General features: G+C 41.6%; 1 protein-coding gene across 6 annotated transcripts in view; it reads right to left on the reverse strand.

The window, feature by feature from the left end:
- Positions 1-12,350, reverse strand: part of ZCCHC2 (zinc finger CCHC-type containing 2) — a 71,934-nt gene that overhangs the window by 21,062 nt on the left and 38,522 nt on the right. For all 6 annotated transcript variants that reach the window (XR_006288736.1, XM_043540206.1, XM_043540207.1 and 3 more), the window contains 4 exons: positions 11,784-11,841; positions 5,755-5,890; positions 4,356-4,420; positions 2,539-2,633 (listed from right to left, as the gene is read on the reverse strand). Coding sequence is in view for 5 of the 6 variants with exons in the window: in XM_043540206.1 (XP_043396141.1) it covers positions 2,539-2,633; positions 4,356-4,420; positions 5,755-5,890; positions 11,784-11,841 (354 nt within the window). In the remaining variant the exon portion in view is untranslated. The remainder of the gene's footprint in view (positions 1-2,538; positions 2,634-4,355; positions 4,421-5,754; positions 5,891-11,783; positions 11,842-12,350) is intronic.

The following is a 12,350-nucleotide window of genomic DNA, read 5'->3' on the forward strand; positions in this document are numbered from 1 at the left end:
TGTGGAATTCACATAGGAACCATCATTTGAAGAACAAGCTATATTAACTAATATAAAAACTATTTAGACTATATAAAAAAAAGTTGGAGAAATCTGTGGACACTGGATTCTGATTCTGGCCACGCACTGGTAAGAAGAAACTGCAGAGGCATTGGCCTGCACTGCCTCTTATGCCCTAAGACTAGAGCACAAGGAAGGCAACTGCGCATATGTGGGCCAATAGACACTGCTTGTTACGAATCTCCAGACCCGGGTGCATGATGTGCATGCATACCCATGTGCGGAATACACATAGGGACCAGCACCCAAAGCAGAGCTGACTATTGCAACTGTCATATGATCATATTGTACCATTGTACACACTTTCAAAGGTCATTTCTGAGGTTGGAAAAAGCAGAGTCAAACAGCTGAATGTGACCCAGAATATAAGCAAACTTCCTCCTACTGCTGGGGATACCCCCCTTTCCCATTTTTTCCTCCTTGACTTCACTTACTGCTGGGTGAATTCTGTGCAATTGTGTGCACACTGAAAACATGTCCCCTCACCGATTTCTTTGCTTCCCTGCAGGAAGTGATGGGGAAGCAAAGGGAAGCCACATTGGCGCCAGTTACTTTTTAACAGGCCTGGGAATGCCCATGGATATAGTTTGCGGAGGGGTGGGGGGAGAAGAAGAGGCAGTGAGGGAAGGAAGGGGGGGCAGAATAGCGGCAGGAGAGGCACGGGAAGAAAAGGGGACAGGGGAACCTGAGGGGGGAGCAGGAGCTCTGCATGCAGTGTCCCCTCAGGACCATCAGCATCTGCGGCTTCCACACTAAGCAGGCCCATCAAACCCTCACTCCGACAAGTCCCACCTACCCTGCATCTGGATCACCCCGATGAGCACCCCCACTCCCAACCAGCTGCACCTGGACCTCCACTCCTCTTGAACTGGGTCCCCCCTGCTGAACCCCCTCTATCCAGACCTCCCCACTGAGCCCCATCCCCACCACACTCCTGCAGAGTCCCATTGTCCCTGCATCCGGAACCCCAGAACGAGCCCGTGTATCCAGATTCCCCCATTGAGCTGCCTGCAGCCAGACTGCCCCACATAGAAACCTCTCACCCCACATTTCCCACACTAAGCCCCACTACACTTGGATTCTGCTGGGCTCAGCCTGCCTGCTCATACCTGGTGCATCTGGCACAGAGGGGCAGGGCCCCAGGGTGTTTCTGGGGTGTGGCAGGTCTAGCCCCTGTGTGCAATAGGGTTGGGTGCAGTCAAGTCCCTGTCCCGGGGGCAGGGAGATGTGTGCACACATGCAGGATGATCTCCCACTTCCATGCAGCCAGTGGCCTGTGCTCCCCACTGCCATGCTGGAGCCTCCACATTTATTTATTGACAAATACAATCTGCACAATTTTAAAATATTGTGTGAAAAAATTTGTTGGTGCAGAATTCCCTCAGCAGTACTTCACTTAATCTGCTATTTGAGCTACTACTGATATTGGAGAAAATACCCTCTTCCCTCTGATAATGTTCCATTTACTAGGTACTTTAATTCTTGAAGTGCTCAACTTTTGGTTTCAGCTCCTCTGCTGGTTGGTTCAATTATATTGAAGTATAGAGTGGAAGCATTTCATACAAGACTTCACATTTAAGTTTCCCATTTGAGGTGAAAAGTTGGTATTTCTGCAGTTCCTCGGTTTTGTTAAAATACATTTTAAAATATTCAAATATTGACAATACACTAGGAAACAAGACATTTAAACTATTAAGACAAACCAATCTTCCTTAAAGCAAATGTATGATTTGATGAGGATATTTTCTACTGCATTCTCTTTGCTGCTACACAATGAGCAGGTTAACATTAGTAAAAGTTTCACTACTTTCTCCACTTTTACTCTTCACTTTCTCAAAACTGCACTACCCTCAGTGTTACTGATCATTATACTAGCCAGACAAAGGTTGTTGGGACAGCAGCACTAATGACTCCTTCCTCTCAATGTATATACAAATAAACCATAATAAATTGCTGTTTTGTGCTGATTCAGAATGTTTCTCATTTCACTCTACTGCTTGTGTTTGAAGCAGCCATTTACGCCTACCCTACAATTCTTTTCCTTTGATGCTAATAGAAGGAGGCAGGGAAGCCAACCTAACAAATATGGTATCAATAGTTGTGCTGACATGGGAGACAAAAGTAAACAGCTTAAGTTTGGTTTTTGTCCAAAACAAATAAGGAGATGGGGGGGGGGGGGTGTTCAATACGGAGGGGCACAAAAGGAGAGGGAAACAGTTACTGTGTTTTAGATAACAGTTAAAAAAACACACACACATATTGGAATTGCCCTTTAATATTAAAATTAAATAAATTCCTAACAATTGCAATCACTAGCAGAGGATCTCAACACTGGGTACTCTTAAACACGCATGTAGTAACTGTGCAAAAAATAGGACTAGATTAAAGATATGGCAGCTTTAACAGATTTCCTTAGTATAATGAGTACTATTTTACTATAGTTAAATAAGAGTCTTTTTCCTGAAGGGAATGTCTTACCTTTTGCTGCCCCTGAACGGATGTGCTGTGTTGCTGCAACTCTAACTCCATTAATCCTATTGCTCAATCTGCTGTCAGTTTTCTTTATTTTATCCCTATGTAGGTAAAATGAAAGAATATTTTTCAAAGGTAGTTTTGGCAAAGATAACCAAATGTACTACAAAAGGTATATAATATTGCTTTTATTTGCACTGGAATATTTACTTATGACCTCAACTGTGCTTATCAGTGAAAACAGTACCCTACAGAAGTCAATATTGGGATATATCACAGGTCAAAATTGCAACCCGTGTTATTCAGTATATTTAGTAAAGACTAACAAGAAAACAGATGGGAAGTTGGAGTTAGCATTAAAGTTTCTTCAGGTAAGTAACAGAAATATAGCAGAGGCACATACCAGATGGTCTTACAAGCATCCGCGTGGTAGACAGCAAAATGGCATATGATTTCAACTTATATGTATATATAACAATACAAAATAGTGAAACTGGCTTAAATTTTTCACATTGACGGGCTACCAGCTTACAGAAACAGCTGGAGTAGTGGTTAATTTAAAGACGTCCATCCTCACCAAATTACTGCACACTAAGCAATGTCAGATTGAGGAACATTTTAATGAAGTGTCCTGGATAATTTTACAGCCTCTAACTTTCACACTGTTAAGAAAAAGGAAATTCTATATCCGTTCAGGATATAGATGAAGTCCACTTTTGTCAACAAAACAGTGGAGATGTACACACTGAAATGCTCCTTCCGCCGATGTAACTCCTTTGCTATGCGGACATAATAAAGCCACCTTGACGAGAGGGCAAAGCTTATGTCAGTGCAGTTAAGGCAACGCAGTGTCTTTAGACACTGTGTTCCTTACACTGGCTGTTGGCTGTCATTCTTGTCAATTTCATAGCTCCAGGGGATGCTGCTGGGTCTCCACTCCAAGCTGGGCTGCCCCTCAGGCTCCTGGTTTGGGCTGCTGCCTGGGTACCCTGCTGTCCACTGAGGTCCTGGCTCCCTGCCATGAGCACAACAGCCAACTGCATTCTGGGTGTCTCTCTCCCTACAGGAGGCAAGAAGCCCCTGGCAGCTGCCTCCGGCTCACAGCAAAGAAGCCCCAGGAGGCAGCTAAGCTCCTGGTGGGAAGCTGTGCGTAGCTGAGAGCCTGAGAGCCTTGAGAGACACCACTGACAGGAGGTTAGCGTGGATATCAGCCACCACAATAATTAATGTAGTGTCTGTAAGTCGACCTAACGGATTGATTTAAGATCATAGTGTAGACATAGCCTAATTCTTTGTCCCTCCTCCATTCCTTACACATTTGGCTAAGTTGCAATTTTGTGACAGATCTCAAAAAAGTGTTTGTAAATGTTAGCTTCTCTTTATACAGATCTATTATTAATTATATTCTTCTTAAATTACAAGAAGGAGTTATGGATTTGTATGTTTATGTGACTCACAACATGCCTGCCTATCATCATCATGCAATTCCAGGCTGAAGCAAATGGGTGAAAAAGGAACAGCATCCAATGTATCCTTGTATTTACTTACAAAAAGACAATCATTTAAAAAAAAAAATCTGCATATCTACATTTGACAGAATCCATTTTAAAACCTAGATCTTCAAGACAGAATGAAGCTCAAAACAGTCAGTCAAAAGAGGGAATCAAATTTTAAGAAATTGCTGGAAATAAGGTACAAATCCTCAAATCTCAATGTTAATGGAAACCAAACACTTAGATTAACCATGGATTAACCACATTTTCACTAAGTACATGCATTATATTTAAGTCCTTAGTTACTAGTTATGTGACATTAAAACCTACTTTTCCAGTTGTGGCTTTCCTTTCTTCTTGCTTATTGCAGATAAGCCCCGTTTCTCTCCAGCATGCTAGAGAACAAATACCATGATGGTAGTCAGAAAACAAAACTCAACAAGAACCAAGCAAAATTCACATTTACATCTCGTATTGGACAAAAGTATGAAGTTCACTTAAAGTTTAAATAAGAATTCTTCAGAGGTAGAAATCTCAATAGTCTTTCCCCATTTACAGTTGATGGCAAAGGCTCCTAGGTGCTACAGTATTATGGTAACAAGCATCTTTCTAGAAATCCAAAAGCATTGTATAATGTTTTCTTAATTTAGAATTGCCAGGAATGACATTCATGTGGTCTGCCTTGGCTGAATGGTACTAGCCAGTGACTTAATGGGATAAGCATTAAACAGTAAATAAATAAATATATTTAATACTATACTAGAGCAGGTTAAACCAGGTTTAAACCAGGTTTAAACCTGCTCTAGTATAGTATTTAATGTTTACTCTCTCATGCTTATATCCTATTAAGTCAAGAAGTAGAAAAAGTTAGTGGATTGTAAGATTTATAGAATGTTACTTTGAAGGAAACATTAGTTCACTGTGTATTTTGAAAGACCCACAAAGCTGTTCTTTTGGCTTCCAATATTGCTATATTTGTCAATACCCAACTTCGTATGAATGATGAAAAATAAATGTAATTCCATTTATTGAGATATACCATAGTAAGTATTAGTTATTACATATAAACAATTTTCAGAAACAATGCAGATGACTCATGAAAAGTTTAAGTACGTGTAACTATCTACCAATATAGTTCTTCCACTTCTCCAGTAATTATTTCAAACAAGAGTAACTATTACAGAATTGCACTAATATCAAGGCGATGGAAACTGAATAGCCACAAATAAATGTCACTACAATTGTCTTTCAGCAAAAGATAATAGCATTTTAGTTGCATATACAATGCAGGTGTGATACAATGGATACAAACGAAGTGTTAAGTGCCCTCAGTTGAGCCATTTTAAACAGTTGCTCTAGGCTGCTGTTTGCAACTAGGCAAAAAATGATCCTCAAGCTTTGAATCGTCTCCAGTGAGAACCCATTAAAATAAGCTGTTCCCTGCAAGAAACTGAGTGGAACTGAATATTGACTTTTCTGCTCAGATCTCTCTCATTAGGACATTTTAATTATGGAAATTTAATACATGGCTGTTAGTAAGGAAGTAGTAAGAATTATACAAAAAGTTAGAGGAGGGTTGCTGTAAGTAATGTAGTCACTAACAAATTGAACTTAAACAGTTTCAAGAATTAATACTGTAATGTGCATAACTAGCCTTGAAGTGAAATTTAATGGTGAGCTCTGGGTAATATCCTCACCTACCATTATGAAATAAATGAAAGCCACTCACCTGATCAAGTAAGTTTGTACAGTGCTCTGGATGCTGTTGAACAGTGCAGTTTTTTCTTCTCCAATCCACTACCCCATTCTGTTCAGAGTGTTTTATGTTAAGGCCATCCAGTGAAGAACATTTTGTACTGCTAGTGCTGGTGAAAAACACATTACATAAGTATAAAAAACTTCTGAGATTTCCATAACAGCATGCCCAATTTTGTAGCATATTGGGAAGATAGGTGTTTTCAAAATAATTAAAAATCTCTCTCTCAATAGATCTCTAGGTGGAACATGTTTTGTGTGTATTTATTTTTAAACACACAAAAATGGCTGTAAGCTAGATCAACATTAAAATTTACTTTACTTAACAGGCAATTATATACTAGGAATACTTATGGATTGTGTACATGTGTGGTAGTGTTACTACTGGGGGAATTCTGCACCACTGCGCATGTGCAGCATTTATGTTCCCTGAAGATTTCTTTGCATCCCTGCAGAAAAATGACCAACAGTGAAGCAAAGGGAAGTCACAAAAGCAGTCATGCAACCTTGCCCGGCAGTATATTCTGGGTGTCAGGACAGCCAGCAGAGAGGTGAATCACTGTGGGGCAGGAGGCAGGACTGGGGATGACCTGGCTGGCGGCTCCTACCCTACGCCTGGCTCACCTGCTAGTCCTGGCTGGGCTGGGGAGAACAGGACTTCCTCTTCCCCTGCACAGAATCTGGGGCTGGGTAAGACCCACCCCCAGATTTCTCCCCTGACTGCAAGAAGCTCTGCAAACTCCCCCAACCCCCATCCCGCTTCCTGCGCCCATCACTCCTCAGCTGCAGGGGGAGGGACCCCTGTACAAGCAGCTGCTTCCCCATCAGCCCAATCCCCATGCATCCAGACCCCCCCCCATACTCTCACTTTCCTGTCAAGCCTCCCCTCCCCCAGACTCAGAACCCACATCATGAGCCCCACTCCCCCTGAACCTGGACCACCCCGATGACCCATCTGCACCCAGATCCAAGCCCCAACCAGCTGCACCTAGATCCCCAACCAGCTGAGACCCACTTTCCCAGCATCTGGATCTCCCAGTGAGCCCCCCCACAGAGTTCTATCCCCCCTACACCCAGACCCCCCCCACTGAGCCCCAATCACCTTCACTCGGACCCCCCTGCACAGTCCCATTACTGTTGCACCCAGAACCTTGCAACAAGCCCCTGTGCATCCAGATCCCCCCCACACACCTGGATCCCCCACTGAGCTGTCTGCACACAGAACGCTTTCAACCCACACTGGGAGCCCCTCCACACTTGGATCCTGCCTTGCTGAGCCTCCCTGCCCACATGAAGGGACAGGGCCCTTGGGTGTCTCTGGGGCAGGCCCAATCCTTATGCTGTGTCAGGGTTGGGTGCAGCCTCACTGCTGAGTCCAAGTCCCAGGCGAGGGAAGGGGGGGTGGGGTGGAAAGAGCTGAACAGTGATCTCCCACCTCTGTGCAGCCAGTGGCCTGTGATCCCTGATGCCATGCTGGAGCCTTCACATTTGACAAATAAAATTTGCAGAATTTTAAAATATTGTGCGCAGAATGCCCTCAGGAGTATAAATGTGTTCTGTTAGAGTGTGATTTCTAAAGAACCCTAAATTGTTATATTTTCTATTATGTGTAGATAAGCCCTTACGTTGACACAAAATTTAGGGTATTTACAAACTCACAAATCCTAATAGCTCATAGAAATGCTTCACGATTCATTTTTTTTTTTCACACTTAAAAAGGAAAAGTGGTAAAACAGCAGTTTTCTAGATTTAGATTTTTTTTTAAACTTGTTTTCCTTCTCCTCAACTTCAAAAATGTTGAAAAAGTGACTACATACTGTTACTTCAAAAATATACAAGAAAATTAGAAAAAGCTGTGTAGGACTATCTACAAACCACATTTGTGCTCATTTCTACAACCATGTAGCAGAATTTAAAACTATCCCTTTGGTTGCATATTCTCCCCACACTAACTACTTCTGAAGAGTGCTGAGAAATCTAAACTAGTGTTCTGCATTTACTTTGGGCCTCAATGCCTTCCACTCAAACCACACGTGGCAACAGTCAGCCTGACTGATTTATAACTAAGTACAGACACATTGATCAACATGGACTCTTGTAACAAGATTTCTGATGGGGGTCACCAGGCCATATGGACCTATAATCCACCCTTCATCTGTCATCCACAGATGTGCCCCACTCTTGACTGAGAACAAAAAGAAAAAACAATAAAGTGTCTTATACATTTATAACCAATTTTTTTCTATATGATGTTTTGCTTTTAAATACATTTTAAAATTAAATTGTTCTTTCCAGCTGCATGAAAGCACTGCAATACAAAATACTTTATTCCATTCCTGGGATGGTAGCACTCTAGTGCCTTACAAGGCAATAGGGATTCTAGAGAGCTTCATTACCAAGCACCTCTGGAAGATATTAAAGGAGAGGCTTTAAAGTGAATTAAATGGTCCAATGAATCCTCAGGAAATAGTTTGAGTAAACCTTGATCAGAACTCAGTCTTGAAGAGTCTTGAAATAGACACACTTAAAAAGGTCCACAACTAATGTACAGGAGTACTTTGGAAGCTTCTGCTAAAGAGTCAGCTGATGAAGGGTTAGGGACAGGGACTGTTTCAATGTACCACTTGCTGCTTTTCCAAAGACACTAAGTAAGCTTTAAGACTATTTGAGTCTTCATTTCAGATTCCTAACCTTCTCTCTCTAAATAAATGTGCTTTTTCTAAAAAAAAGAGTGATGGTAGGACTTAAGCCAGAATGTGCAGAAAGGTGCTATATAAGCTTCTCTACAGTGTACCACCACTACTCCAGAGATATAATTTTCCTGACCCCAGATTTACACCACATTCATATGGAAGAGTATGTAAGAACTGACCGACAGAAACTTACTTCACCTAGGAGACTCCATTCATATTTGAACACATGAACAGATGGAGACTGAAGTTATCCACAGGACGGGAGACTACTTCGGGGGGGGGGGGAAGGGAGATTTTAGAATAGCCAGATGACTTCTGTTCCTGTCTTAGCTGCTTGGCTGCTGTAAGGAGGGAGAAGTCAAGACATTTCCCCCACTTTACAGAAACCAGCAGATTCAAGATAGGAGAGAAGAGAATGTTTCTCTCTTCCATCAGCTTGTGGATGGGGCACTTCAAGTTTCAGATTGCTACTACCTACACCCCTGTACCATCCCAGCAACGGGGTTAAGCAAAGTGCTGTATTTTTATTTATTTATTTTTAAGTTAACAGAACCTTCATCTTACGTATCCAATAGGTTTAGTTTAGCCCTAATTGATTAGGTCTACAGACAAAGGTGTGGCATGGAACAAGTTATAGTTTCCAGAGTAAGAAAGAAGGAAATTTAGATGGAGCATGATGATAGATATATGCATTGTGACAAAGTTCCTCCTCTGCCTTGGTGGGTCCTGCACTTATTGGCGGATTTTCTCGCCTCAGAGGTTCACAGCAGCCCTCAGTTTGGCCACTTTCATGGCTCAAATCTACCGTTCACTCAGTTAGCCTCATCACTGGCTAGCACGGGGAAAGGAAGAACAATCCCCGCAGTCTCTGCTGATCCACCTAGTGGATCGGGGAACAGGCCAAAGACCTTCCCCTCTGGTGAAACCCACAGTCCAGTTCAACTCCTCCAGTATCATGGAGGGATGGGGGAACCCGGGCCCATCCTCTACTCAGGGTTCCAGCCTAGGGCCCTGTGGATTGCAGCCGTCTACAGTGGCTCCTGTAACAGCTGTGTAACAGCTACAATTCCCTGGGCTACTTCCCCAGGGCCTCCTCCTAACATGTTCTTTATTCTCACCACAGGACCTTCCTCCTGATGTCTGATAATGCTTGTACTTCTCAGTCTTCCAGTAGTATGCCTTCTCACTCTCAGCTCCTCGCACACACCACAAACTGAAGTGAGCTCCTTTTTAAAACCCAGGTGCCCTGATTAGCCTGCCTTAATTGATTCTAGCAGCTTCTTGATTGGTTGCAGGTGTTCTAATCAGCCTGTCTGCCTTAATTGTTTCCAGACAGTTCCTGATTGTTCTGGAACCTTCCCTGTTACCTTACCTAGAGAAAAGGGACCTACTTAACCTGAGGCTAATATAGCTGCTTTCTATCACTCTCCTGTAGCCATCTGGGCCAACCCTGTCACAGTATGTATGTATGCAAAATGGAAAATTAGCTTCTCTACTTACTCTGTGCCAGGAGCCACAGAATTTAAGATACATATTGATACTTATGCTAGATAATTTGCAGTTTCTGGTTTTGCTAGATTTTTTTTGGTCAAGATGCTATAAAAGGTATATATAGAAATGACGAAGAACAAAATGTCAGGCTATAAAGCACCTTGCATACAGATTTTCTGGGAAAGCAAAGCTGCTGTAAAAAGATCATTATATATAAATGCTGTAAGTCTTGATACTAGGATGGGTGAACCAGAGTGCCAGGCATTAAACGAGGATATTGGAAACTTGGTGTAATGAGGATAATTAATAGTATACAGCACAATATATATAGGAATCAGAGTCACATATAAAAAAAATATTATAATTGGAAAAATACAGAGAATGGCAACAAAAATGATTAGGGGTATGGAACAGCCTCCATATAAGGAGAGATTAAAAAGGGCTGTTGGAAAAGAGAAAAGCTTGGAAAAGAGACGACTAAGGAGGGATATGATAGGGGTCTATAAAATCATGAATAGTGTGGAGAAAACACTTCTTTATGCACTATTTACCCCTTTACATAAACACAAGAAGTAGGAGTCACAATGAAATTTAGAGACAGCAAGTTTAAAATATAAGGAAGTACTACTTTACACAACACAGTCAAGCTGTGGAACTCATTAACAGGGAATGTTGTGAAGGTCAAAAATATAACTGTCCAAAAATATCAGATGAGTTCATGGAGGATAGCTCCATCAATGACTATTAGCCAAGATGGTCAATGATGCAACCCCATGATCCAGGTATCCCTAAACCTCCAACTGCTTGAAGCTTGGACTCGACAACAGGGGACGGATCACTCAATTGTCCTGTCCTTTTCATTCCCTCTGAAGCATCTGGCATTGGCCACTATCAGACAACAATACTAGGCTAGATGGACCATTGGTCTGACCCAGTATGGCCATTCTTTGAGTAAATACCTTCCACAAAATTTCTGGATAGGCTTATTGTTAGTATTCTCCACTAATAATTCAAGGACTAAAATATACATGGAAAGCATATCTAAGATTTTTTTTTAAACTGCGTTGGCAGTAAAAAGGTGTTTACATTTACAATGGCCATAAACAAAAGTTAAGACTTCAATGCTTTAGTTGATGGGCTATTGTAGGAATATAGTAACTATACTTCCCCCATAGGAAAAATCTGAAAAGCCACACAAGAGGGATGATTCAACAATATGAGGAATTACTGAATTACCCGGGGCTGGGGGGAGGGGTGTGTGTGTATGGAGTCTTGTATGCCAACTATGTAAGTATTCAACATGTGATTGTCTGATTTATGCCAGAAAAGTTGTGAATCTTTACTGGTAACAGACTTGGCCCCTACCGGGCAAGGGCCTAATCTTGGAGAAAAAGAAAAGCTAGTTTGTGGTTATGATGTTCTGTATGCTCCCTGAATAACAATGCCATTTTTTGTAAGACCGTCCCAAAATTCTTTGGAACCAGCTAGTTATCTTTCAAATCTCATTCCCAAGGCTTAATACCAAGGAACATGGATTACCTTTGGAAAAGAAATGTATGAGTTACCTGATGTGTTAGGCAACTACATTTTTTAAAAACATGTTTTAGGAAGAACTATCCAGGGATGTCTTCCAACTGAACTACTTTCTTCTTCAAGTTTTAATATTAGGACAACTTAATATACCTTAAGACAGTTTGAAAAAGCCTTGATCGAAAAGAAAACTTACATGTCCCTAAAGTTTCAAGCAACTAATAAATATGGATTTATTTAAGTTTGACTTTAAAGTAGACATGCTAGTTTTGCAAACCTTAATACCTACTTGGCAACAGGACTTTTCCCATTATGTTTTTTGTGGACTGATGTGTGCTGCATTACATCTGGGGGGGAAAAACAAAACACAAATCAGCAATTCCAATAGTAACAATTGTTTCTATTACAAGTCAATCCAGGAAAATAACCCAACCAGTAAAGGTTCTCGACTATATTTCACTGAATGTTTTGGTAGTGACAGGAAAGTCAAATGCTACTATAAATACAGATCCCAGTCTTACAATCTGATCCACATGAGAGGACCCCGTACACTTGCACAGAAGGCCACTCAAGTCAACAAACAATGCATGGAAGCAGGGGTCAGTTGACATGGTTCAGATGGCTGGACTGGGGACCTTCATCCTGTTTCCCAGAAAAGTTACAAAAATAGCAAAAAGCACACAGAGAAGTGAACACTTCATAAGCAACTGGGATTATTTTCTCACCAACAGACTAACCATAGGTGCCCTGGTTGGGTCAGCAGATGTTGCCAGATTTAGCTTAATGGAATAGGGGAAAACAACCAACAAAAAAACCCACCACAGTCAAATCAAAAGGAAAAATGGAAATCTGTTTC

Source organism: Chelonia mydas, chromosome 2, assembly GCF_015237465.2.
Source record: "Chelonia mydas isolate rCheMyd1 chromosome 2, rCheMyd1.pri.v2, whole genome shotgun sequence".
In the NCBI taxonomy this organism is placed as follows: Eukaryota; Metazoa; Chordata; order Testudines; family Cheloniidae; genus Chelonia; species Chelonia mydas.